The 25,943-nt window shown below is 40.1% G+C and overlaps 1 protein-coding gene across 1 annotated transcript in view; it reads left to right on the forward strand.

Moving 5' to 3' along the window:
- The first annotated feature begins 6,267 nt into the window (after nt 1-6,267).
- The window catches only part of LOC117227649 (neural cell adhesion molecule 2), a 634,847-nt gene continuing 615,171 nt past the window's right edge, over nt 6,268-25,943 (forward strand). The window contains exon 1 of the mRNA XM_033483085.2: nt 6,268-7,303. Within this exon, the coding sequence (XP_033338976.1) occupies nt 7,180-7,303 (124 nt within the window). The 5' untranslated portion in view covers nt 6,268-7,179. The remainder of the gene's footprint in view (nt 7,304-25,943) is intronic.

A 25,943-nucleotide genomic window follows, 5' to 3' on the forward strand; every position in this document is an offset into this window, starting at 1 on the left:
GAGAGAGAGAGAGCCGTGGCACGGTAAGCTTCGTTAAGCCCTAACAGTAAGCGAACCAATCGATGTTTATTTTAAGCGGAACTTTGAGAAATTCGCAAGATTGCACTCGTTCCGAGATTCAACGACGTGGCGGCGGCCGGAAGGAAAAGGATCTGCTTTAATTTTGACAATGGCCGCATTTGCATCGGTGCCCGCGCGCAGTTACAAGCAATGGCGTCCAATTACCGTGAATGAAACGTACCAATTTTTTCCTATTTTTACTTCCCCGTCCTCCAATGTTCCGCTTCCGCCTCCGTAATTGCACCTTTGCTTTCCCTGCCATCGATATCGTTCCTACTAACGACCACCTTGAATTTCGGCCTACTCCTTCGCCAATAGAAAAAAGGAAAAAAAAGAACAATAAAAGCTTGCATACTTCCTTCGAAAACGATCCAAATGTTACATCGAATTCGACGCTTCGCGACGTAGCTACACGAAATCAAATTGTTCAAAGAAACCGGAACTTCGTTGCAAACGATAAACAGCATAAGCGAAGGAAAGGAGCGGCAGACTCGGCCAGGATTCTGCGCTAATTAAGTCTATTTAGAATCGAAACTTTGTGGTTCATCAAACTTCCCGCGGCATTCTTTGTCTTGGCTGGTACTTTTTTTCGCCGGCAAACTTTCGCGACGATAAAAACGGATGGAAGAAGGGTAGATAAAAAGACGGGTTGCCGTCGAGGAAAAGTTTGTTGCGCGGGGTTGGGAACACGCAGCCACGGAAACGAGCCGAAGCAAAGCGAATGGATTAAGCAAACTAATTTATAGAAAAAAAAGAGGGGAGGAATAGAGGAACCCGGGAGCGAGGGAGGGTGTGGGGGAAACAAGATTAACGTGCCGAGGAGGAGCGTTAGAGAAATCGGGCAGATGGGCGGACATAGTGTGCGGGCTGGCTGGCGGGATGAAAAGAACGGTCTTAAAGAGCCGCAAGATCAGAGGGAGAACAGAGCGAATTTGTTTCTCTTTTTTAATTGAACAGCGCGACCTGTTCTACAACGACGGTCGCCGGTTGTTCGACGTTAATAGAAATGTTGGAGCTTCGTCGTTTCCACATCTGCTCGACGTCTTCATCGGCTACGTGAGTTTTCCGCGATCGACGCCGTTGCGCAAAGACTCGGCTTCCCTCCTGTCATCGTGGGAGAAGGGTGGCAGAGGTAGCGGAGAAATGGACGGCACGAGGAAATGGAAACAAGTGCGGGTGGAAACCGACACCCCAAGGATTAGGAAAGGTCGAGGAAAAAGAGAGGCGGAAGGCGACGGGACGAAGGCCAAGGAGGAACACGACGGAGAATTTGCATTCGATTCTCCGGTATAATTGACCGGTTCGATTCACGTCCCTATTCAAACGTCACCGGGGAAAATGTCGCTTTATTTGGAATTAATAGGAATTCCGTCTTCCCTTCTGACTGCTTCTGCTTTCTCTCGCGAGTTCTTTTTCTCCCTTTGTCGATATCTTTGTCTCTCTAGTGGCTCGCATTCTTACACGGGACGAACCCGTTTCACCGAGAGACTCGGGCAGACACGAGTCCGAATGAGTTTCGTTACGGGGGGTGAAAGAACAGAAAACGGTCAGAGAAAACAGAAAAATGGGACGGACGCGGAGGCGGGGATCAGGAAGCACGGAGACGAATAGGGGTGTGGCAATTTATATACGAAAAAATCTTCCTCTTGAGTATGTACACTCTTCGAAGATTGACAACGTTCGAATGCTCCTGCCCTGTCAAACAACGGAACAAACAAGATTAACCCTGCCGACAGGCTGAGACACGAGGATGCGATATTCTTTTTGGAAACGCCACCCTGGATCGAATGTCAAGCTCCTCGCTCCTTGATTTTTGGAAATTCGGACAACGTCGTTTGTGAAACGGAGCGATAATCATTTAATAAATTATCTTTAAAGCGCAGACGATGAGGATTTTTTAAGCGAAGAATTTCATTTGCGAAGCTGTTAGCGAAGCTGCGTTGCAAAGTAAAAGATGGATTCTATATTTTTATGATTTTCTATTTAGTTATTTTATTATGTACTCGATCGTACTGCAAATTCGTACCGATTTTTTGTATCGATTTGCGACACAGCTTCAATTCCAACAAAGTCAATCTACAGGGTACAGTGGACCACAAAGGTGTTCGTAATAACTTCGCAATAACTTTTTAAAAACAGAATTACGAGATTTGAATTCTTTTTAGACGATAGCGAACGATGACAAAAATGTTTTTTTTTAAATTTTGATATTACTTGGAATGATAAAAAGAAATAAAAAACTTTTTTAACTTTTTTATCCGAGCTTATAACGGAAATTTAAAGAATGCCCCTCTCGTGGATCTCGGTAAAATTTTATCGGAATCGGCTGACGTTGTTACGAGTTACAACAAATCAATGATGGCAAAAACTTTTTTTATGTTTTATTTTTTTAATGTTTTGAATGTTTTTTTATGAATGTTTTTTTAACGAAAACTAGAAGAAATCAGCAGTTTTTGAAATCTTTTCGAACAAATTCTCAGCACAAATCTAAAAGTGACCAAGATCTATGAAAAGCGTTCTTTCAATTTTTGTTACAGGCTCCGATAAAAAAGTTAAAAGAAACGAGAGCTTCTTATCTTTTTTTGTCATCCCAAGTAATAACAAAATTTACAAAAGGCATTTCAGTCATCGTCTAATAGACTGGCCCCTCTATCACCTAAAAAAAATTCAAATCGTTTAGTCAAGTTTTAAAAAAGTTATTACGTTTCAGAAGGTGTACGAACACTTTTGTGGGCCACTGTACATTTCACACTATTTCGAAAGGCCATGTATCGCAGAACATGCTGTTCTTTCTGTCCTGATTTGCGACGATGGATCAACTTTAACAATGTAAATCAACAATGTACATTCTTCACTGTATAAAGTGACTATTTAACACGTTCCGTGCCACGTGTACCATCGATGGTACACGCTTGCATGTTTACTTAGTGAACTGAACAAATTGTTTACAAGAAATTTAGAACCGAAGAATCAATTTCCACCGCAAGAATGGGCGTTGATAAGTTTTTGTTACGTTGTTATGTGTACCAGAATTAATAATTGCACGTAATACATCAAGTTTTAGTAAAATATCAAAGTGTGAAGATTCGAGTAAAAAAAGCTCGGCACGGAACGTGTTAACGCGCAACGCACCGTTCTTTCGAATTGATATAAAATTGTAAAGGGGGATTGTCTATTTCATTTGCTTCCGCTGACTGGTACACTTTGAATTCTTTATTCGTTCCGCTATATTTGAAGATAGCGTTTGCCCGTCTCTAGCCCACGCAACGCACCAGAAATAAATGAGATGATCCTTAGGGGATGGCGGTCGACTCACCTTGAAGAAGAAAGTTCGCATAAACGCGGGCCCCTGGAATTTTTCCTTTTCCCGAGCGCAAGCATGCTTTGTGTACGAGAGCTTCTGGCAAAGCCGTCTGTGGAGGGTAAAAGTCCAAGGACTGTTGCCATTCTCCGTCCATTCGAAGTAAATGTTAACGTTGCTCGCTAGCTTCTGAACCCGTTCGGTGATCCTTGAGACGGCGCCATTTCGGAGACGAACAATTCTATGCGTAGAATACGCCCTTTCGTGCAAACAAAACGCACAACTTCTATCGATCGTAAATCGAGGAAAGTATTAATTTTACACGAACTTTTCCAATTATTTGAAAGAAACCATTGATCGGCGAGTTTCAGAAACGTCCAATAAAATTTAAAATTTTTACTAGAAAAGGTCGCTTCGCAGGCAACGATCCTCTTCCCGTTTTCTCGGTGCACCCGTGAGGTCTCAGGACTCTCTATCAGGCGAAAGAAGGCGAATGGAGACGGACGAGAGTGGGAATTTATGTTAATTCCCGACATTGCGACGCGGACCGATCCGAATGCGACCCGTAGCCGCGCCGCTGGATCATTGCGGAGGAACCGGGCGGAAACGGTGGTAGGCAGAGCGACCGCTTCCGGTTCTGAGCCGGGACAAATTGGTTTTGCTGCTCGCCAGCCGATTCGCTTATGTGCTGGAAGGTATACGAATTAATAGCGTCGAGATACCACGTAATTCCTTCTTGTTTAGCCTGCGCTTTTGGTCCTCCTTGATATCGCACGGTTAATTCTGCCGTTGCAAGGAAGAACGTCGCAAGTCGCACGTTTTAACTTCCAAGATATCGCCGCTCAATTGCATAATTTTTTCGAGTCTATAAGATTTACTTTTACGATGTCTTTTTGTCAGATAAATACACGAATCCTGCATGCTACAGTACAATTAATGCATTAAATTAAATTTTCATAAATTGTGTCTCGCGGCGATGTTCTTCATAGCCGCAGAATTCTGTTCCAGCTCAATGGACACAATACAGAATCAGTTTTTCGAACGAGACTTTGATAACGGAATAATCGAAATTAATACACACGAATAATATTTTAGTAGATTAATATATTTATAACATATCTTGTAGATTATGTCTGAAATTTGTGTCACGCGTCTGACGCGTTGTCATAATGCAAGGTTAATGGATCAAATTCTGAGCTTCTGGTGTGATAAAAAGTTTCTGTCACCCAGGTGTCACCGACACGTGACAGTTGCCACGAAACTATCGTCACCCAAACATGACCGACGCTTGTAACTTCGCGACAAGATCGAAATTATTAGAAGTTCTTACAATTTGAATAATGATGATAATGATAATAATAGGAATAATAATAATAATAATAATAATAATAATGGACGGGTGAAAACGAAAAGAAGTATAAAAAGAGATTTTGTATTGCCATCACACGAGTACAATAAATAAAAAATGTATGCAATGAAACAACGTAGAAGGTATGAAGAAAAAGTAAGGTATAGCGTAATACAGTAATATCTCCTTAATTGACGTTCAGATTGTCCACAAAAATGGACAATTTTGGAAGAGGAGACACGATTGTTCGAGCCTTGTGGCTCGTTTTTTATAGTTGTTGACGATCGATAACCATAAAAAACGAGCTGCAAATCTCGAATAATCGTATTTCCTCTTCCCAAATTGTCCATTTTCGTGCTCAATCTGAGCGCGAATTAGGAAGAAATTACTATAATACTGAGTAGGGCTCCTCTGATCAGAAGATTTATTTTTGTAACGTCCTAATACCAAAACATTCTATTATCTAAAAATTTCATTCAAGTTCTCTACTATATAATACCTAATGATATTAGATAATAAAACGTTTGCATATCAAAATATTGTAAAAATAAATGTTCCCAAATTATTCATTTCCGTTCTCAATCTGAGCGTCAATTAGGGAGACATTATTGCATATATATATATATATATACAATATATCTCTCAAGCTCTTTCTCTCTCTCTCTCTCTCTTACTCTATTTCCTGTACTATATATGTTTTTTATGTCTGCTCTCTCCCTCTCTCTCTCTCTCTCTCTCTCTCTCTCTCTCTCTCTCTCTCTATGGCTATATATATATAGACATAAAAAACATATATAGTACAGGAAATAGAGAAAATGAAAGATTATCAGTCATACAAATGTTGCAGAAGAATAAAAAGAATACAATTCTTACGACAGCGTATGCTCGGTTCAAGAAATCTATTCGATCGCGACCAATGAAATAGTCCTTGCAATTTAAACAACTTTCGAATACACCATCTGAAATCAGTAGCGTTAAATAGAGCAGCCAAGTACGTCATCGAAGCTTGCAACTTATCTAAGAAAATTCTAGCGGAACTCGACACAGACCCGGTTTACCTTCGCGAGACGACTCGCTCGGAGTCGTCTCGGCAGAGAGTTAATTGTTAAAAAATCGGCCAGGAAAAATCGGCCAGTGGAGTGTATTGGCTAGAGGGAAAAAGCTCGCGAGGGTGAGAGAGCGTGATGTGAATAGTTCGATACGCATGCGAGGTAAAGCGTGTGCGCGGGCGCGTACAACAGGGCCTCTTTTCGATCGACGAAGCACCACGACTCGAGGACAACGACAACGACGACGATGAGGACGAGGACGACGCCGCCGACGACGACGACGACGACGACGACGACGAGCCACCACGACGTGGCCGTCGACGTCGGCGTCGACCTTCCTGCCGGCTGCAGGGGCCGGCGCGTGTCGGTCTGCGTCGCGACGGTGTCACACACCGGTGTCCGTCGCCGCGCGCCACTCGGTGGGGGATGCAAACGGAGGATCGGTGGGGGGTTCCAACCCTGGTGGTGGCAAACGGAGTGGTGGTGGCAGCAGGCTCGACAGTGGCGACACTAACGTCGTCCGCGATAGCTCACCGTGTGTGCACCGCGCGGCTCGGTGCTACAGTGTACGGGGGCGAGCGAAATCTCGCTCGAGTGCGAGTGGCGCGCGCGATACGTCGGCTTCCGCGGTTTTCTGTTCGGTGAAATCGGCGTCCACTGGATAACCAAGAGCGATCCAAGGAGGAACACCGCGTCGAACGCGTAACCAGGAACGAACGATAGTTCCAGTGGGAAAGTTTTCGAAAGTTCGGCAGAGCGAGAAAACTCGCTCGGCGAGGGTCGAGCGAGAGGGAATGGTACCAGGGAAAGTGTGCCGTATCCTGTGGGATCGGTGTCCTCGGTCCTCCTGAATTAGCAGGCCGCAGGATTCTTGTAGATGCTAGATATTTGGATGATATCGGTACGGTTCGGTTGTTCTCGGGTTCGCAGGATGAAACGAGGAGAGCGTGCGGTCGCGTGCGATCCGGCCGAGGGATGCTGTTGCTCGCGTCCTCGTTGTTGCTGTTGAAGTGATCGGGATCCGTGCGAGTCATCGAATGATTCCGCAGTGATTGATAGTGCGTGTACACCGTGGTAATCCGACTGCGTCCCGGATCGTCGTCGGTTCCGTTTCCGTGGTGATCCATCGAGTCGCCGGCTGGCTCCCGTTCGAACGTGGATCTCTGCTCCGTCAGCACGATCGCGAGGATCCCGCGAGAAGTTGCTCGATCGTCGAGGCTCGCGACGCGTCGCGAAGCGATGATGCGCGAGACGTGTGCTACGGGCACGCGGGACGAGGCTTGCGGAACCAGGTGCCCGTGAACGAGAAACACGGTGTACAGGTCGCTGGTCGACAGCGAGATCCGGCGGGATCACGATGCTGATGATGCTTGGCGATCGGTTGCTATGATCGAGCCGCGGAGGGTTCACGTGGAACGATCATGATTTACCTTAGGCTGCACGTCGGGAGGAGTCTACGGTGCAATGCGAACGCTAGGCACTGGAACGTGTTCATCGTGCCACTCTTCCCACTCTGGATTATCGGCGCATTCTGCGTGAAAGACAGTGAGTACGATTTTTTTCATTTTCGATCGGTCCTCGTTCGACGTCAGGTTCTCGGATGTCGGAACACGAACCTGATCTCACGGGGATTGTTCGGATTCTTTTCCGGAATCTAGAACTGCCGCGTTCAAAATGAAAGAGAGGACTCGATTTTACAGTGCCTCGGTTTGTTTTCACTGCTTTCGGTGCATTCTTTATTACCTTGATTATCCTGGCATGGTGATTCATTTTATTCAATGATTTCGAATGTCCTCTCAGACTAGTTGCGAAAGTTTTTTTTAAAGAATCTTGCCAGAGATGGATGTCGCTACTTTATGGAATAAACAAATAAATGAGGGCATATGATAAATTGCAGGAGTTCATTAGAGCAAAATGAAATCAAAATTGAAATTAACTGAATCTTCTTGTATTTAGCAGAGCCTAAACAAATTTGATACACTGAATATATTAGTGCAGAAATTAATTTTTCATTTCTAATAATCGAAGAAAATAATTTCGATTCCCGTTTATTTGCATATCCATAGATTTTTGCAATTTGTACAGGACATTAATGTCGAGTCGCTTTGATTGCTCGGCAGTTCTAGTATTAATTACAGGGTAGGCTTAATTGTGATTTGACAACGTTCCATGTATGTCTGTCACCTCTTTTAGAGGTAATGGTATCTAGCTGAGATATTAAGAAACATGTTTAATTAGAAGTTTAACAATGAATTCGAGTGTTATACGACGCTCGCTTTCTTAGCTTTGTTTCATCTCGAAACGAGTATACGCAACATTTTTCTCTATTGAACAAGAATTTAGGTTTGCGTACATTATACACCGATGCGATTATGAGAACGAAATCAGTGTTTCATAGTTCTCTATTCTTTCTGTAAACAGACATTTTTTTAAAATTGTGATTCGATCGTAGGTTTCTTTACCTATGAATGTGTGTATAGCAAAATCGTTTTCTATCGAATAGGAATTTAGGTTTCTTATGCTGAGGTGATGTTGACCTCCTTAGAGATCGATTACTCTCTAGTTAACTATAAAACGTTTTGAGATGGCATTGGCGATAATCGACTGCGCTTCTACTTTACTTTTCCTTTCAATTATAGACATTTGCCCTACAAAATAACGTAATCAAAGGACTGTTAAATACTAACGCAGTAAACAATTTAGAAGTCTAGAAACACGAATCAACAACTCCTAAAATAAAGCGTTAGGTTCTGTCAACCAGCCGATAAAAGTGACTTCTGAAAATATTTTCCCGATAACTGAAGCATGAAATCATTTTATAAACCAAAGAACTTTTCGGATAAAGTGTTACTGTTTTTCATAAAATCGTTTCAAAAGGACTGAGACACTAAACCTACCGAGCTCTGAAATGACTAACGCGTGTTGCTCTATGAGAATGACGACATTGACACTAGATTTACGAAACCTGTCAAAATGGCGGGTCACTAATTTTTTAATTCACGATTATCCATATCGCAAAGATACATCTATCAGTATCTAAACATTTATTAGTATTTATATTAGAGTTATTTATTCAATGTATATGTTACTTATGGCTAATGTTACAACAACACTTGTTAACAGAACAAGTGTCAGAATAAGTGTCTTATTGTTACTTTTAAAAGCTAATATAAAACAGCTGTTTTTTATGCTCCGCAAGTCTAGCGTTAAATATATTTAGACGTTTCACCATTTTTATTATCTAATCAATCGTTTTTCCCGAACGAGTCTTCGTAACGTCCTTTCATAAAACTGGCACGGTAGGTTCGGAGTTAATCAGCCTCCTGTCTGTCACTGCGATGCAGATTCCTCCTCGTGCATCCTCAGCTCACAAAACCATTAAAACACTAGCCCAACTTCGTGACCGAATTAAATTTAATACGGTGCTTGTTTTGAAATCGAATTCGCAGATGTATTTGCAGTCTAGCCATCGGAAACTCCGCGCAACCATTCCCATGGCGAATCACGTCGTCATGGAACTTTCCCAATCATTAGTCGAGAAGCATCTATCTCCCGGACAGCTTTTCCGGGAGCGGATCAGCTCAGGGTCACCGGAAGGCGAGCCGGCGAAAAGTGTCGTCGCTATCTGGCAGCGATCTCGCCGCTTTTCGAAGTCCTGACGCTCGATAGTCCGTTTCCGTCGACGGCGTCCCGGCGTCGACGACATCTCGATTGTTGCTTCATAGTTGATATTCCGCCGGCTACCCCCCGATAATCTATTCGTTTTTCGCGTGGCATCTCATTTGCCTGGTCGTCTCGCCCGAGACTTGCTCCGCGAAAAGAGAGAACGCGCCCCCGTAGGAATAGTTTCCCCGGTTGGCCGTAGGTTGCGATTGCTGCGATCCCGAAACGCGACCACGAACTTTGACACTCGTTCGGCCACGCGCTCCTCCGCGCAACAAACTTTTGCTCGCGACGCTTTGACACACGATCGGGCTACTCCTCGGTCCACGAGGCAAATTGGCAACTGAATTTCTAACAATCCCGCGTTAACTCTCGCGACGAAGTCGACGCGACTTCCGCGGTCGAACCTGCGATAGGTCGTCCGTCAGATGCAACCTGAATCGCGTTACTGTATAATGATCGTTCGTTACGATACGTCTTGGAAGCTTTATACGACTGCCCTGAAGAATTCGGACCCGCGTACTTCGTTGATACTTCGCTCTTAATATGTACATTCTTATTATCTTGGTCCAGGGCATTATTATCTTGTCCATAAAAATGGACAATTTAGGATGAGAAGATACGATTATTCGAGCCTTGCGGTTCATTTTCATAGTTACGAATTGTCAACTACTATAAAAACGAGCTGCAAAGCTCGAATAATCGTATCTTCTCTCCCCAAATTGTCCATTTTTGGAAGCAATCTGAGCGTCAGTTAGGGACACATTACTGTATTCGAGCATCGCAGTTCGTTTTAATAGTTGTTAACAATCGGCGACTATAAGCGTCTGTCCGAATCTAGACGCTTGGAGTTTGCATATTTTTGGATCTGGGCGAGATAACGTGTAGGATCTCGCGAATCAACAGTCTCGCACTGAATGTGCTTAAACGCTGATATAACAAGTATTACAATAGGCGGGAAACCCTCGTAGCTGTCAGACGCCATGTTGGCAGCAGATCATCGCAGAATATCGGAGACTAAAATTGGGAAAATTTTGAAGGTTGCAGAATCTAGTTTGACGAATTTAAAAGTTACTAATGCTTTGGAGGAACGATTGAAAAAGTACTTATTTGATCAACACAGATTTGATTTATTGTAGCAAATTATGAAGTACCAGAAACAACATTAAGAACGAGCCCTTGTTTAATATTACCGTGGCATCGTTGTACAGAAGATTTCGAAATGTCCTGCCACCGTGAACTGGAAATTGAAGATGGGAAATATAATAAAGTCTCGCTGATCGAGGCTTATGGAGAATTTCGGAAGAGGAGACACGATTATTCGAGCCTTGCGGCTCGTTATTATAGTTATCGATTGTCAACAGCTATAAAAACGAATAATCGTATGGGCCGCAAGGCTCGAATAATCGTATCCCCTCTTCCCAAATTGTCCATTTTTCTGAGCGTCAATTAGAGGGAATTTACTGTACAGTAATTTCGCCCTAATTGACGCTCAGATTGTACAAAAAAGTAGACAGTTCGAGAAGACGAGATACCGATTGTCAACAACTATAAAAACGAATCGCAACACTCGAATAATCGTATCCCCTCTTCCAAAATTGTCCATTTTTCTGAGCGTCAATTAGAGGGAATTTACTGTACAGTAATTTCGCCCTAATTGACGCTCAGATTGTACAAAAAAGTAGACAGTTCGAGAAGACGAGATACCGATTGTCAACAACTATAAAAACGAATCGCAACACTCGAATAATCGTATCCCCTCTTCCCAAATTGTCCATTTTTCTGAGCGTCAATTAGAGGGAATTTACTGTACAGTAATTTCGCCCTAATTGACGCTCAGATTGTACAAAAAAGTAGACAGTTCGAGAAGACGAGATACCGATTGTCAACAACTATGAAAACGAATCGCAACACTCGAATAATCGTATCTCCTCTTCCGAAATTGTCCACTTTTGTGCAGAATCTCAGCATCAATTAGGGAGACACGTTAGCCGAATCACATGGATCCTTACCATTTTGCTCGAAGCGAAGATCCTTGTCACAGATCCTAGAAAAAGTTCTTGACAGCATCATGGTCCTTCGAATCGAATCGAATCGATCCTTAGTCCCATGCTCCAAGAGACAAAGATCCTCATCGCAGATCCAAGAAAAATTCTTTGTACATCTGCGTGGCGCAATGCCGGATGCGTCGACGGAAAATTTGATATTCAGATTGCGGATGTTTATGCATCGTATCCGATGTCGAACGTGAACGCATGAAATGAGACGGAATATGAAATACAATTAAAGTCAACATTGTACAGGTTGCAATGTTAAAATTGTTCAAGAACGAAATTCATTTTTGCTTTAGTTTGTGAATTACAAATGGAACTTCGTACTGAATCACGTTGTATTTACAATGTTCCAATTACTACACTGCCGGTACTCCATAAAACATAAATATAAATTGTAAAATGATGTATGCAAATACAGCTGAATCAAGTTACGTGTACGCAAATTTTTGGAAGTGAGGACAGGATATGTTCCGCAGGGTGAACGCTTAACGCGCGGGTTTTAGACGAATATCCTAAGAGAATATTGCTCCTAGTTTATGGTTTTAGTGAAATTAGCACCGAAGCTATGAAGCTTATCAGGTGAAATATTATCGAGATTACCTTAGATCAACGAAGCGTACTTACGTGGGGCGTGTATACGTTAATTACTGGCCACTTGGCATTGCCGTGTGATGTTTTCTCATTTTAAATGAGTGCATCGAAATGATACACGGTGTTTTATTTTTCAAGTCATCTTGCATGTGACTCGTTGTAGTCTGTGTTAGAGTAGTTGAAATTCATTCAAGACTGAAGCAAGCAAGACTGAATCAAAGAAAATGACAGAATCAAAAAATATTGTTGGAGCAAAGAAAACATAATTGGTCGAATGCGTTTATGAAATATAGACTAATATTGTTTACGATCTTCATTAAGGATCTAAGAAATATTTCTACGAACATCATTTTCTCAAATAAAGATCATTGATTATATTTTACGAGACCCTGTGTTATAGAAACATTTCTTGTCTATTAAGAAATGCAACTACTTTAGAAGAGTATTGCAAACGAGATGGTTTTTATTTGTTTCCTATAATTTTAATTATGTAGTCCTAAACAATAGTAGCGTCTTCGTAGACATTTACAAAATCTTTAAAAACATCCTAGTGAAAAGTACTTTGAATCGAACGAAGTACACTAAATTCTCCTTAATTGACGCTCAGATTGTACACAAAAAATGAACAATCTGGGAACAGGAGATACGATTGTTTGAGCCCTACAGCCCATTTTTATTATTTGTTGACGATCGGTAACTATAAAAATAATCGTACCTCCTCTTCCCAAATTGTCCATTTTTGTGTACAATCTGAGTGTCAATTGGGGAGAATTTACTCTACCAGTTCATGGTTCAATTGCTTCGGCCTCTTAAAGACAAACGTCATCAAACTCCATTAATAGTAAACAAGTAATTAAAACCTACAACCTAATGCTCCAAAGAAATATTCTTAATACTCTGGGACGAGCTCTTTCGCAAAATTTAACACGTTCAGCGCCGACAATTAACCACTAAAATTCCCTCAAAGTCAACGCAATTTAATGAATTAAACCGAGACTAGAAAGTTGAAATTTATCACAATGGATGACGTTGGAACTCTTTCACATCCGAAACATCCTAATCAAATTAGATTTGTTTGAATACATTATAGCGAAAATGAATGTTCAAAATTGGTCAAAAATTAGTGTCACCCATTTATAACCTATATTTGTCACTCATATGTCGCCCATATTTATCACAATGAATGACGTTGGAACTCTTTCGCATCCAAAACACCCTAGTCAAATTCAGTTTGTTCGAATACATTACAGTGAAAATGAATTTTCAAAATTGGTCAAAAATTAGTGTCACCCATATGTGACCGACGAGGCGCCCAAGGTGTTAATCTTTCGTTCACTTATATATGTTTCACCATGACAAACATGCTATTATCGCTCGTCGCTCGGGTTATCGTTGGAGGCTCGAGCGGGTCCCGATGACGGTTAATTAAGATCCCGCGAATCGATCAGCGGCCGCTACTTTAATTGGCCCGAAATCATCGGTCGTCCCGAGCGGGACTTCCCGTCGCTTGTTACATATTCATGCGGACGCAGTTGCACGCGCGGTTTACGTTTCCGCTCAAAGGTAAGTTTCCGCCTTTGACACGGGGCGCTCGGCGCCACCGGGTCCATGTTAAGCCGTGCAACCCGTTCCTCGCGAGCTTTTATCCCGGAACAGGTCAGGAGCCGGACGATTGGCTTCGCCTAGTTGGTATTCAGCTTGTTCCTTCGAGTATACAGGGTGGCGCGAATAAAGTCCCGCTGGCTGTTGCTAGTTTCCCCAAAATTGCCGCGGATACCGATTCAATTAGTTTGCGTTACGGGGCTGCGCACGCCGCCTGAAAATACGCTGTATTCGTTCGTTCGGGAACAAAGAACGACGCTAGGACTTTCAACGTATAGACTTGATGGCTATCGACAGACTTGAATTGAATAAGCCATTTAGGGGAGGTGCAGTGAAGCGAAGATATTCGCATGACGTTATTTCACGAACGAATAATTTCTGCTCTCATTGGATGTGTGTTATCGTAAAAAGGATGACCTTGAAGGGATGCGTTTATACTTCGCTAGGAATCTTGTATAAAAACCATAAAAGCAGGAGTACATTAACCCGATAATCCTTTCTTACCGGAAGCTTATTCACAGGATTTCTCAATCGTTGAGCTACGCGTGAACGAAGCTCGACAATTTTCTTTTAAATAACAATTTCAGAAGAAGTTGTTACACATTATGTGGATACAAATAATTTGTTTTATTGTGGATAGAATTGCTGTCGCTTTAAAAGAATTTTTTAAGGAATCTTCAATGGTAGAAAATAATAAAATTATAAAACTGCTGATGCGCAAAGTATTAACGGCATATTAAATTAACAAAGATATAAACTTGACTAAATTTGAAACTATGTTTCATTTTCTATGCGTGCATATGGCATTAATTTTCTCCCGACAATGAAAAGAAAATAAGTTTAAACATTGATTTGGAGTTCGTCAATGGCACATACAGATGAAAATATTTATTAGACTGGTAATTTTTAATTAGACGTGTTAATGATTCTAAAGTAACAAAGATCTTATGTTAAATTAATGTTTGCACCTACTAACTTATTATTCTTGGGGATCTCTTAATAGATCTCGATCGTTTTACAGGCTGCTAGTTTTCGTAATGAAAAGAAAATATTGGCGCTATTCAATACACCAAGTTATGGAAATGCACGGTGCGATTATTGAAATACGATCAGAGCAATTGAAACGAAAGTAATATAATAATTTTTCTCTAATTCGCGCTCAGATTGCGCACAAAGATGGCCAATTTGAGAAGAGGAGATACGATTAGGAGATTCGATAGTTTTCATAATTAATAGAAAATATTGATGCTGTTCAGTACACGAAGTTATGGAAATGCACAGTGCGATTATTGAAATACGATCAGAGAAATTGAAACGAAAGTAATACGATAATTTTTCTCTAATTCGCGCCGAGATTGCGCACAAAAAAATGGACAATTTGGGAAAAGGAGATACAATTGTTCGAGGAGATACGATTATCGCGGCTCGTTTTTATAGTTATCGGTTGTCAAAAACTATAAAAACGAGACGCGAGATTCGAATAATCGTATCTTCTCTTCCCAAATTGTCCATTTTTGTGCGCAATCTCGGCGCGAATTCGGGAGAAATTACTGTATTAGGAAAATGTTGCGTCCTCGTGGTCTCATCCGATGTGAGCAGAATCGAACGATGTCTCGCGTGCTTCGAGAAAAATGCTCCTGTACAGGACGCGATCATCGTTTTATATAAAAAGCGCTGTTGCCGATAGAACGCTTCGATTCGTCGCGCGGAGCACGTCTCCCACGGATTCGAACGAGACGATGGAAACAGGAAGAACGGTTGTTTCTGTTGAAGATTTAATGGTCCACACCCGGGGACAAAAAATAGCGACGCGTGAAATTGCCAGCTGGGAACGTTCCTCGGCTGCGAATTACATTTTTCTTGTGTACTTCAGTGATAAAGCTGAAGGAATGGGGCGGCAGTTTCTCGATGTTGGTCTCTTTTCGAACAAACATGCGTGCTTTGCGTTCGAAACAGGTAGGGACTCCGTGGGATTAGATCGAGGATCTGTTTGGAGTGACTTACAGCGAACACGATGAGAGAATGTTTCTTCCCACTTTGAACATTAGTGGAACTAGTCACACAATTATAAGGATTCTGATCTCAAGATCAGCCTCGGTCGGTAGAAGATAATTGTACGAGGCGACGAAGTTTTCGGTATTCTTAATTACCATTGCGAAATGTTGTCCGTATATAGGTGTCGAGTAAGAGATTTAACATATAAATTTATCTAGTTATCTCATTTGTTAAAAGTTGGCAGAATTTTTCCTCGGTGGTAGAATAATCTAGCAATTTTCTGCAACTACGAACATGATAAAGATTTGATTATATCTGAAGCGAAACATATTCATTTTGTATTACTTATCAGAAAATATGTGTTCCTATTTATAATCGACTGTTAGCGCGTAAAAGCAACAATAGAGATACCGATTTTGATGTTTTATACTGTTTTATCTCGATGGTATTTATTAAAGTTACTTATAATTGTGGAATTTGAATTTTTGGTTCACGTCGAGAAAATAGAAAGATACTTCGATGAAATGCAACACAGTAAAAAAAAAAAAATTCTCGCTGATTGGTGCTGAGATTGCACACAAAAATAGACAATTTGAAAAGAGGAGATACGATTGTTTTATAGTTATCGATTGTCAACAACTATAAAAACGAGCCGCAAGGCTCGAATAATCGTATCTCCTCTTCCCAAATTGTCCATTTTTGTGTACAATCCGAGCGTCAATTAGGGAGAAGTTACTGCGTGCTTTATCTTCAAACTCTCGATGATATCACGACGCAGATTCGATCGCAAGTGACCCCGTTTTGACTTCCCGCCTCGCCAAATCTGCAAACAGCCCAGTCGCACACGTGCCTTAAAAAACGCCACTTGGTTACTCGGACCGGCCGCTCGCCGCTGCTTCATACTTGGCTTCATACACATGTCGCGTCTCAATAGCACCGCATCTCTCTCTCTCCCTCTCTCTCTCTCTCTCTCTCTCCCTCTCTCTTTCTCGCTCCCTAACTGACGTACAAACTTTTCGCATCCTACATAATAATTCTCTTTCACACTGTCCCATAAAATTCGTATGTTCTGAATTCATAAAACATTTTTGTGCAGAACAGTTGGTAAATGTGCAGTTTAATGACTTTGCCCCAAAAAGGCGCTTATATTTCACCGGACGACTTTCAAAATTTAATTTTAATATTTTAATATTCCCTAATATTTAATAATAATTTTTATATTTCTTTTTAACGATGAAATAAAATGTTTTAAAGAAAGTCCGATGAAAAATAACCGCAGTTAGGGCAAAGTCACTAAACTGCAAATTTACCGAACAATTTTCAGTAGTTCAAGTCAATAACAAGCTTGACGATTCACAAGGGATATTTTTAGTAGTGCGAGCCAACCGTATATCAGGCGCATGTGAACAGAATATTGGATTCTCATTTTAGGAGCTTCGTTAATTACAGTTAAATTATATAAAATGATTAATTAAGTTATTATTATTAATTGAATTATATAAAATATCAACAATATCAATAATTCCTGAATCATATTTTCAGAAGCACAGGTTTCACCGATTTCTAACCTGAAAATGATTCTCGTCGCTATTTAAATAGTGTATATTTTTACCGAACAATTTTCAGTAGTTTAAGCCAATAGCAAGCCTGACGATTCGCAAGAGATATTTTCAGTAGTGCGAGTCAACCATATATCAGGCGCAAGTGAAGAGAATATTGGATCCTCAGTTTACGAGCTTCGTTGATTACAATTAAATTATATAAGATTATTAATTAAATTATTATTAACTGTGAATTATATAAAATATCAACATCAATAATTCCTAAACCATATTTTCAGAAGCGCAGGTTTCACCGATTTCTAACGTGAATATGATTCTCGTCGCTATTTAAATATTCCTCGGGTGACGCTTAAAATCGGGACGTTCGAATGTTTGAAACGAAAATGTTTAGTACGGTTAAATGAAATGTTTGGTACGGTATGAATGAGTACATGCATATGAATACATACGTTTCCCGATATAACCCGCTTACAGTTCGACGGCTTTGTTTCGAGCTCCTCGAACAATGTTCTCTGGCCAGCGACCGTGTTAAAACTGCATGTGACTTCTACATTCGAAACAAGAGACACAAGAGAGCTGCAGGCGTCGCTGAATATGTACGGATCCGCATTTTTCTCGCGGTGCAGCTCGTGTGAAATCAACTGCGCTGCACGTGCAGTTGCCAGCGGCGCTTCAATTAGACCGAGAAATTGCTACTCTTTATGTAGAATCCGTGCGACACTTACAACGTTTACAGTTCGCATCAAACTCGAGTACAGAAAATAGCCGGGAAATATCCGTTCCTATCGCCTCTCGAATTACCTCTCCATCCACATCGCTCAATTATTTCGCAACAATTTATTTACACATTTCACTCAGCGTCGACATTCGTTTCGAAATAGTTTCAGAATTTACAACCGGCGTCAAATCTGCACGAGACGGAGACCGTGACACTGAAAATAAATAATCGACATTTGTCGTAACGTAGTTATTGCATTTTTAATTTTCGTCGCTTTCGTTGCTTCTATTAATCTTTTAATTTAAATTTGTGGCCTGTTAGAGTTCTTTAAGAATTGACTTTGACGCGGTTAATCTAAATGTGTCGAGTATGTTGCAGTACATTTCAGATGGCATAGATAGATAATTTATATTTATTATATACCAGCCTCGGCTTCAATGTTTAACACCTTCACTGCTGCGTCAACTACCTCGACAATTTCGCAAAAAATTGAAGTATGAAGAATTTATTTAAATGAAAATTATTCAAATTCAAATTTTAACTCAATATTCTTATGTTTCGCGCGGATTCTAATAAAATTTGGGAGATGCAATAGAGCAGCGTGCAAATTAATTTTCAAATATGAGCAATTATCTTGACATGGCACTCGAAGTGTTAAATATTGATGATAAAAGGGTAGAACTTTCGATTAAAAAGATACGAGTAACATCCATATTTAATGAATCGTGTTCCAAATATTCATAACGAATTCGACGGGATGTTACAGGCCAAGGAGTTAATAGTGGATTCACTTTAGATTTACTGGTGTGTCCTTTGTTCTAGAAAGAGCCAACAATACATTGAATCTTCTAAATATTGTGCCATGACTAGACCACGAAGTTTATACATTTATGGGAAAAATGTATAGGTGAAACATGGAATAGTGAAAAAAGACAAGAGACAAGTGCTTGTAGAGATGCTAGCGTGTGTAATAAATAATAAACAGCGCGCGTGTATGGTATAACAAATAATAGATATGTTTGCAAAACTACAAGAACAATGAACTAATAAACGATATAACAACAATGAGAAAACAATAGCAACAGTGAAAAAAGACAAGAGAAGCTAAAAATGTTGATGTGCTTGTAGAGATGTTAACGTGTGCAATAAATAATAAACAGCACTCGTGTATGGTATAACAAATAATAGATATGTTTGCAAAACTACAAGAACAATGAACTAATAAACGATATAACAACAATGAGAAAACAATAGCAACAGTGAAAAAAGACAAGAGAAGCTAAAAATGTTGATGTGCTTGTAGAGATGTTAACGTGTGCAATAAATAATAAACAGCACTCGTGTATGGTATAACAAATAATAGATATGTTTGCAAAACTACAAGAACAATGAACTAATCAACGATATAACAACAACGAGAAAACGATAGCAACGGCAACGTAGGAAAATAGCAATAACGAAACAACAACGATAATAATTCCTATCGAAAGAAAATATCGCGGCGATACGTTTGCTATGTGTCGTTCGACTGTCCAACGCTTTCTAAAGAACCCGATTCGACTCGCTTAAGGATGTACGGTTATCCCAGTTGACGAGTTTCCGAATTGCTAAAAAGAAGGAGAGGGAAATTCGTTACCCTTGAAAACGAAGGGAGAATTGCCTCTCATATAAGAATCTCGGAAAATGTCGTCGCCTGTGACAAGGCCCAGCATCGGGACTTCGTCGCTTGAGTCCTTGAGTTGGGTCCTTGAGTCCCGAAAATCCCTTCCCTCTACTAATCTCTTCTCGCTGCATGTTAATTACAACTTACTAAAACTATTTAAGAGAGAAATAAGATTGCCCTAGTCTTAAACGTCTTGCACTTGATGCAGACAATCGTAATTTAACATAAAGATCCGCGGTCTAGTCGCGACTAACACTACAAACACGTCAAGAAACGTCAAACTTAACTAGACGTAGAATAAGAGAATAATTAGATGTAGAATAATTATTACAAGTTTCGCAGTTCCGACGTCGAACACGTCCTTAACACTCCCTTAACCAGTTAGCTGTGTTCGACGAGTACACTCGTCATGGAGAAATGACAATATCTTGTGACATGACGAGTATACTCGTCGTGCGTAAGAAGTAGTGACCATTGGCTATTCAAATTGTAATTTTAAGGAAAACAAAAACATATTCTCAAATTTCAAGATGTTCAGAATATTTATAATAAAACAAAAATAATATTAGAAAAGAATCACGGTATTGGTGTTCGACGTGCGAAGTGCCATTATATATTGTTCCTTGCTTTGCTAAATACCACTCTCTCTACAGCAGCAATTTGAATTTTTAACTTTTATAAGTATTTGATTATCCCTGGGTTTTTCGTTTATTATGTACATGGTATATGCTAACGTCAAGCGAATAAGTAAATATTAGTAATAAAATTGTTAATTTTACCAAATAAAACCGTCTTTTTGATCCAATATTTTAACAGCGACACTTACATTGCGTTCGACGAGTATACTCGTCGTCGCTCGATTCTCGCGACACGTACAGGTGCGCGCTCTGAAATAGAGGCGCCACAGCTAACTGGTTAAGATCGTTGACACCAGAATTGTCAGAGGGGAGATTCCTCGGACCGGTGAAATTTATCACGAAATTGATTCACTCGGCCACCCTCCGAGTAAACATCCCCTGTCGTCAATCTCTTCTCCAAATTCTTCCAGCGTCAACGCGCCCCTTACACGTCTAAATACGTGACGCGAGTATAATAGCGCGGCCAGTGTTTATTCAGGGGCGGTTACCCCTTTCATCAGGCAGGGACAACAGCCCTCGAGCCCGGGCCCCGGCTACCATAAGTCAAAAAGTTGTGACGGGTCTCGCCGCCGCTGTTGCCGCGGCGTTTACACGTTCATCATCGGGCCGGGGTTCTCGCAACTCATCGCACAGACAGATCACGTCAGTCTGCACAACTGCCGGACGGTTCATCCTGTCGACAAACAGATTCCAATCTGTCGCGTGCTGCCGCTCGCCCCCGCGCCCCTATCTGCCGTTACCCGGCGGTGTTTTAAGCCGAGATTACGCTCGAACCCGCGTCCTTCTGCTAATCGCACTGCAAATTCGTCTGCCGAAGATTGCCCCGTTCGTTGTTTGACTTCGGATTCGGGCCTCTCCGCGCGGCGTCGAGAGGGTTGCACCCTTCTCAGTCAGTCGGTCAGGGTCGCGAGTCCGACCAGTTGCTCGACTCGCTCGCCCTTTCCGCTTTCATCCCCTTTTATTCTTACACTGGCGCATGCACCACTGTCTCTCCGTTTTGCTAATGGAATTACAGTCGAGCCTCGATCGTCCGATGTCCGAATTCCTCGTTATACGAACGCATTCTCGTGTAAACAGATGTAACATACTGTATATCTATGGACGTACAGTGACCGTACAGTGTTCGTGCACCTTTAAAACGCAATAACTTTTTCAGAATTAAATGACTTGCATTTTTTTTTTAGACGATGGAGGGATTAGTCCAGTAGACGATGGCTATGAAGCTTTTTTTTCATTTTACTGTTACTTGGAATGAAAAGAAAAAGTTGAAAACCCTCGTTTTTTAACTTTTTTATCTGGCCCTATAACGAAAATTTAAAGAATTTGTAGCCTTTTGTAGATCTCGGTAACTTATAGGCGTGCTGAAAATTTGTTCGAAATCGGTTAACCCAGAGTAGAGCTACAGACATTGAAGGATTTTAGAAACTGCAGATTTCTTCCAGCTTTCGGTCAAAATCGCGATGAAACTGCGATTTTTGCGAGCTTTAATTTGTTGTAACTTGTAACAACGTGAACCGATAAAATTTTCAACATTTCAACAAAAAGCATTTTTTTAATTTTCGTTATAGGCTCAGATGAAAATGTTAAATAAAACGAGAGATTTTTATTTTTTTGTCATTCCAAGTAATAGCAAAATTTTAAAAAAAAGCATTTCAGTCATCGTCTACTAGACTGGTCCCTCTATCAAATTAACAACTTTATTGTTAACATAATTTGGCTTTTTAACATGTGTGAATCACATTTTAAGACATACGTTAAAATTTTTGAAAATGTTACTCACACAATCACGATTCTAACTCGCTCATATACACTCGTGTTTCCTTAATCAGTTTGGATGTATGTGAATTTTTCGAGATTAGTTGATAGCCTGTTGAAACACGGATTCAAACAGCTGCGAAACAATAAATTTGATTTTTAACGGCTGTCGAACGGAGACGAATGAAATTCTTCTTGTTTCGACGGATTTGTTGATTCCTGGTATTTGTTACAAATTGCAGATTGCATTTCTTGCACTTTTTCCACACATTATTTGATTAGTTTCTTCTTCGAAACTATTCAAAATGAAGCGCGATTTTCTACGTTTTATACGCATTTTATATTTTATCAAGCTTGTGTCTTTCGTTCATGTCATCAATTTTATGCTACATTTTGTCAATTTTATCAGTTTCATATTGCATATTTAATAATCTTTACGTTTTATATTTGACGGACTTCAACATCAACTATCACATTGTATATATCGTTACATACACGTTATATGCACGTTATCAAAGAAGTTTAAAATATATACAGAATACACAGTAACTAGGTCGGGCTGTAACTCTGTCCCCATCGTAGACAGAAAAGAATTGCACTGTTTATTAAGATCTATCGTCGAGCAGTTCGACGTAAGAAGATTTCAAAATGCTCAGATTTCTGAGACTTGCTCGACCTAGATACAGCTAGAGTGCAGATTTAACGCACTTGGGACGACAGCGAATAAAATGCAAAACACAAAAAACTTCAAACAATTTTAAGACCGATACAGAAAATTGCAGCAATGTCGTTTTCTTATCATCGCTAAACTGCAGATCTTGATGCGAAATAAAAGTTATCTTCATTAATTGCAAGATACAGAAACTACGTACGCGTTTATTTCTTTTCACAAGAATTTTAAAGAATTAATTACTATAATTACTAACTGATACAATAATACTTATAAATTGTTAAATGTACCTGCTACTCGCTTCTGCCACAAATTCATAAAATCCACAAATTTTCCAAGGCGATTGTAAAGAACAGAAATTAAATAGAAATGAACAGTCTCTCTTAATTACTTTAATAAGTTGCAAGCAGTGTAACGATGTAATTAAATTCTTCCGAACTCTTTACAAGTCTGTATTACAGCCACTCGATTTTATCATAAATGCACAAATGCATAATCAACGTGATCCGCGCGGAAGTCAGCTGAGCCCAAAAAATGCAGAGCAAACTCAAAGATCCCCGTTTCAAACGACGCTGTGAAAGTGATACGAAGACGCGCAGTTTCGAAATTCGATGTCTCGCGAAGGGTGAGTCCGAGCGAGGAGATCTCGAGCATTACCGGTCGCTTTCGTGCGCGAAGATTCCGACGGCGACTCCATAAATTCCCCATCAGCGTCGTGGAACTTTCATATCGCAGACATCGAAGACTTCGGTGCTCCGCGTCGGAGGGTCCGCCGTTTCCGTTTCGCTTGGGCACGCGGATCCGTGGCGTGCATAATCGTCCCTGATAATCTTATTATCGCATCATTAGAGTAACAAGGATTCCGGGGCGAGCAACCGCGTTACGCGTTTCCTAGCCGATCGCTATAATACGTGGACCGCGGAGTATTATTCCGGCGATTCGCGTAACACAGATGTCCATCGTTTTGGAAATTCCTTTGGCCATGCTTCTGATAACCCGATTACGTGTATCCAACGGGCAACCGTCGCCATCGGATGTTCGAGATGGCCATTCGGCCGGCTCGTTATTAAATATCTCACGTATCGACGCGTTCGTCGTCGAGCCGCTTCCTCTCCCCTCGCCGTTTCACCCCCTGTCGCCCTCACCCGCCCGTTCTTCCACAGAAACGAGCGAATGGTTTTCTCGACTTAAACGGACCTCATTGTCCCTTCTTCGGTTCTGCGGCACGACTAATTGGGCCAATTCCGTATGCGGTTCCGTGATCGCTCGTCCCCCTCCCTCCCAAGCCCTGCATGCTGAGTCCGCTATCTGGGACGTTGAAGCCGAATGTCGGGTCGAAAATGTGGTCGGATTAATCTGTGGCGTAGGTACCCGCACGTCTTCGGAACAGTTTTCGGGGTTTTCCTACGGTGATCGATCGATTAAACTGTTACCGGAAAATTTTGCGGAACGGCGAGCCACACTCGAAGAATTTAATTGGTGCGCTGGTCCACGGATTTTCTATGAAATTGTTCTGTCCTCAAATATCTACGATGCGAGACTAATTCATTACTAGATTGCGGATTTTCTGGAATAATAATTGGTGGAATTGGGATAATAATATAATAATAACAATATAATAGAATAAGAGAGACGAGTTCATTACTAGATTGCGAATTTTCTGGAATAATAATTGGTGGAATTGGAATAATAATATAATAATAACAATATAATAGAATAAGAGAGACTAATTAATTACTAGATTGCGGATTTTCTGGAAGAATAATATAATAATAACAATATAATAAAATAAGATAGACTAATTCATTACTAGATTGCGGATTTTCTGGAATAATAATTGGTGGAATTGGGATAATAATATAATAATAACAATATAATAAAATAAGAGAGACTAATTCATTATTCGATTGCGGATTTTCTGGAATAATAATATAATAATAACAATATAATAAAATAAGAGAGACTAATTCATTACTAGATTACGGATTTTCTGGAAGAATAATATAATAATAACAATATAATAAAATAAAAGAGACTAATTCATTACTAGATTGCGGATTTTCTGGAATAATAATTGGTGGAATTGGGATAATAATATAATAATAACAATATAATAAAATAAGAGAGACTAATTCATTATTAGATTGCGGATTTTCTGGAAGAATAATATAATAATAACAATATAATAAAATAAGATAGACTAATTCATTACTAGATTGCGAATTTTCTGGAATAATAATTGGTGGAATTGGAATAATAATATAATAATAACAATATAATAATATAATATAATATAATAATAACAATTGGTTGTAATTTAATCCTAGCTCGATCCCCTTCTATATTTCGCCGCAAATAACATTGTGGAATTGCGATGTAATTTATACATAAACGTGGAAATAAATAGTGAAATATATTAACTACTTAGCTGCGTCAATCTGTTTTTAAGATCAATTTTGTACATGTTTTTATCGATCATACTACCAGTCTCTTTCGGCAAGTTGTTTTAAAATTATTCTAAAATGTGCGAACTTTATGATTATGTTTCACAAGCATTTCAGCCTTAATCGTAGGAGAGGTATTTTTGTTGTGAGATGTAAAATTGCTATTTTTTTATTACGTGTATACATGTCGATCACATCTAAGAGATTAACTATGTATATATTATTACTGTTATTATTATAGTAAACTGCGTATATTTATGCAAAATAAAAATTGTCTAAGCCAAGTGTAAGAAACAGGATTCTCGAATAGAAATCTACTTTTTCTTTAGATGATTTATGCAAATAATGGAGAATCTAAGAATGTCCTTAACTCCTTTTAGCATCTTCGCTGCTTGGAATTTCACATACTCATATTTATCACAAATGCGTAAAATCCGCAGTCTAATTATTACCTATATATTATACGTAGATTATGTAATAATGGATAATCTCAATATTTTAGTATTTATTTACACGTTTGCAGAAAAATTTGAACTTTTTAGACTCATTATGTCTACCAATTGTTCCAAATGATGAAGATCGGCCATGTGTTCGACACTTTTATTCTGATTAGTTTAAATGGAACATTAATGAGACACGAGACATTGAGAATAATTTATTGGACAATTATTTTTGTATTAGAGGGCTTTTGATTTCTGTTGCTCAAGTAAGAGTCATTCTATTTTCACGCACAAGTATTTCCTACACAGGTATGAACGGTATAGTATCACCGAATGATATATATATGCAGTAAGTAGAAACAGCATGTCATACTCAGACATTCGATATTC

Source organism: Megalopta genalis, chromosome 8 (assembly GCF_051020955.1).
Source record: "Megalopta genalis isolate 19385.01 chromosome 8, iyMegGena1_principal, whole genome shotgun sequence".
NCBI lineage: Eukaryota > Metazoa > Arthropoda > Insecta > Hymenoptera > Halictidae > Megalopta > Megalopta genalis.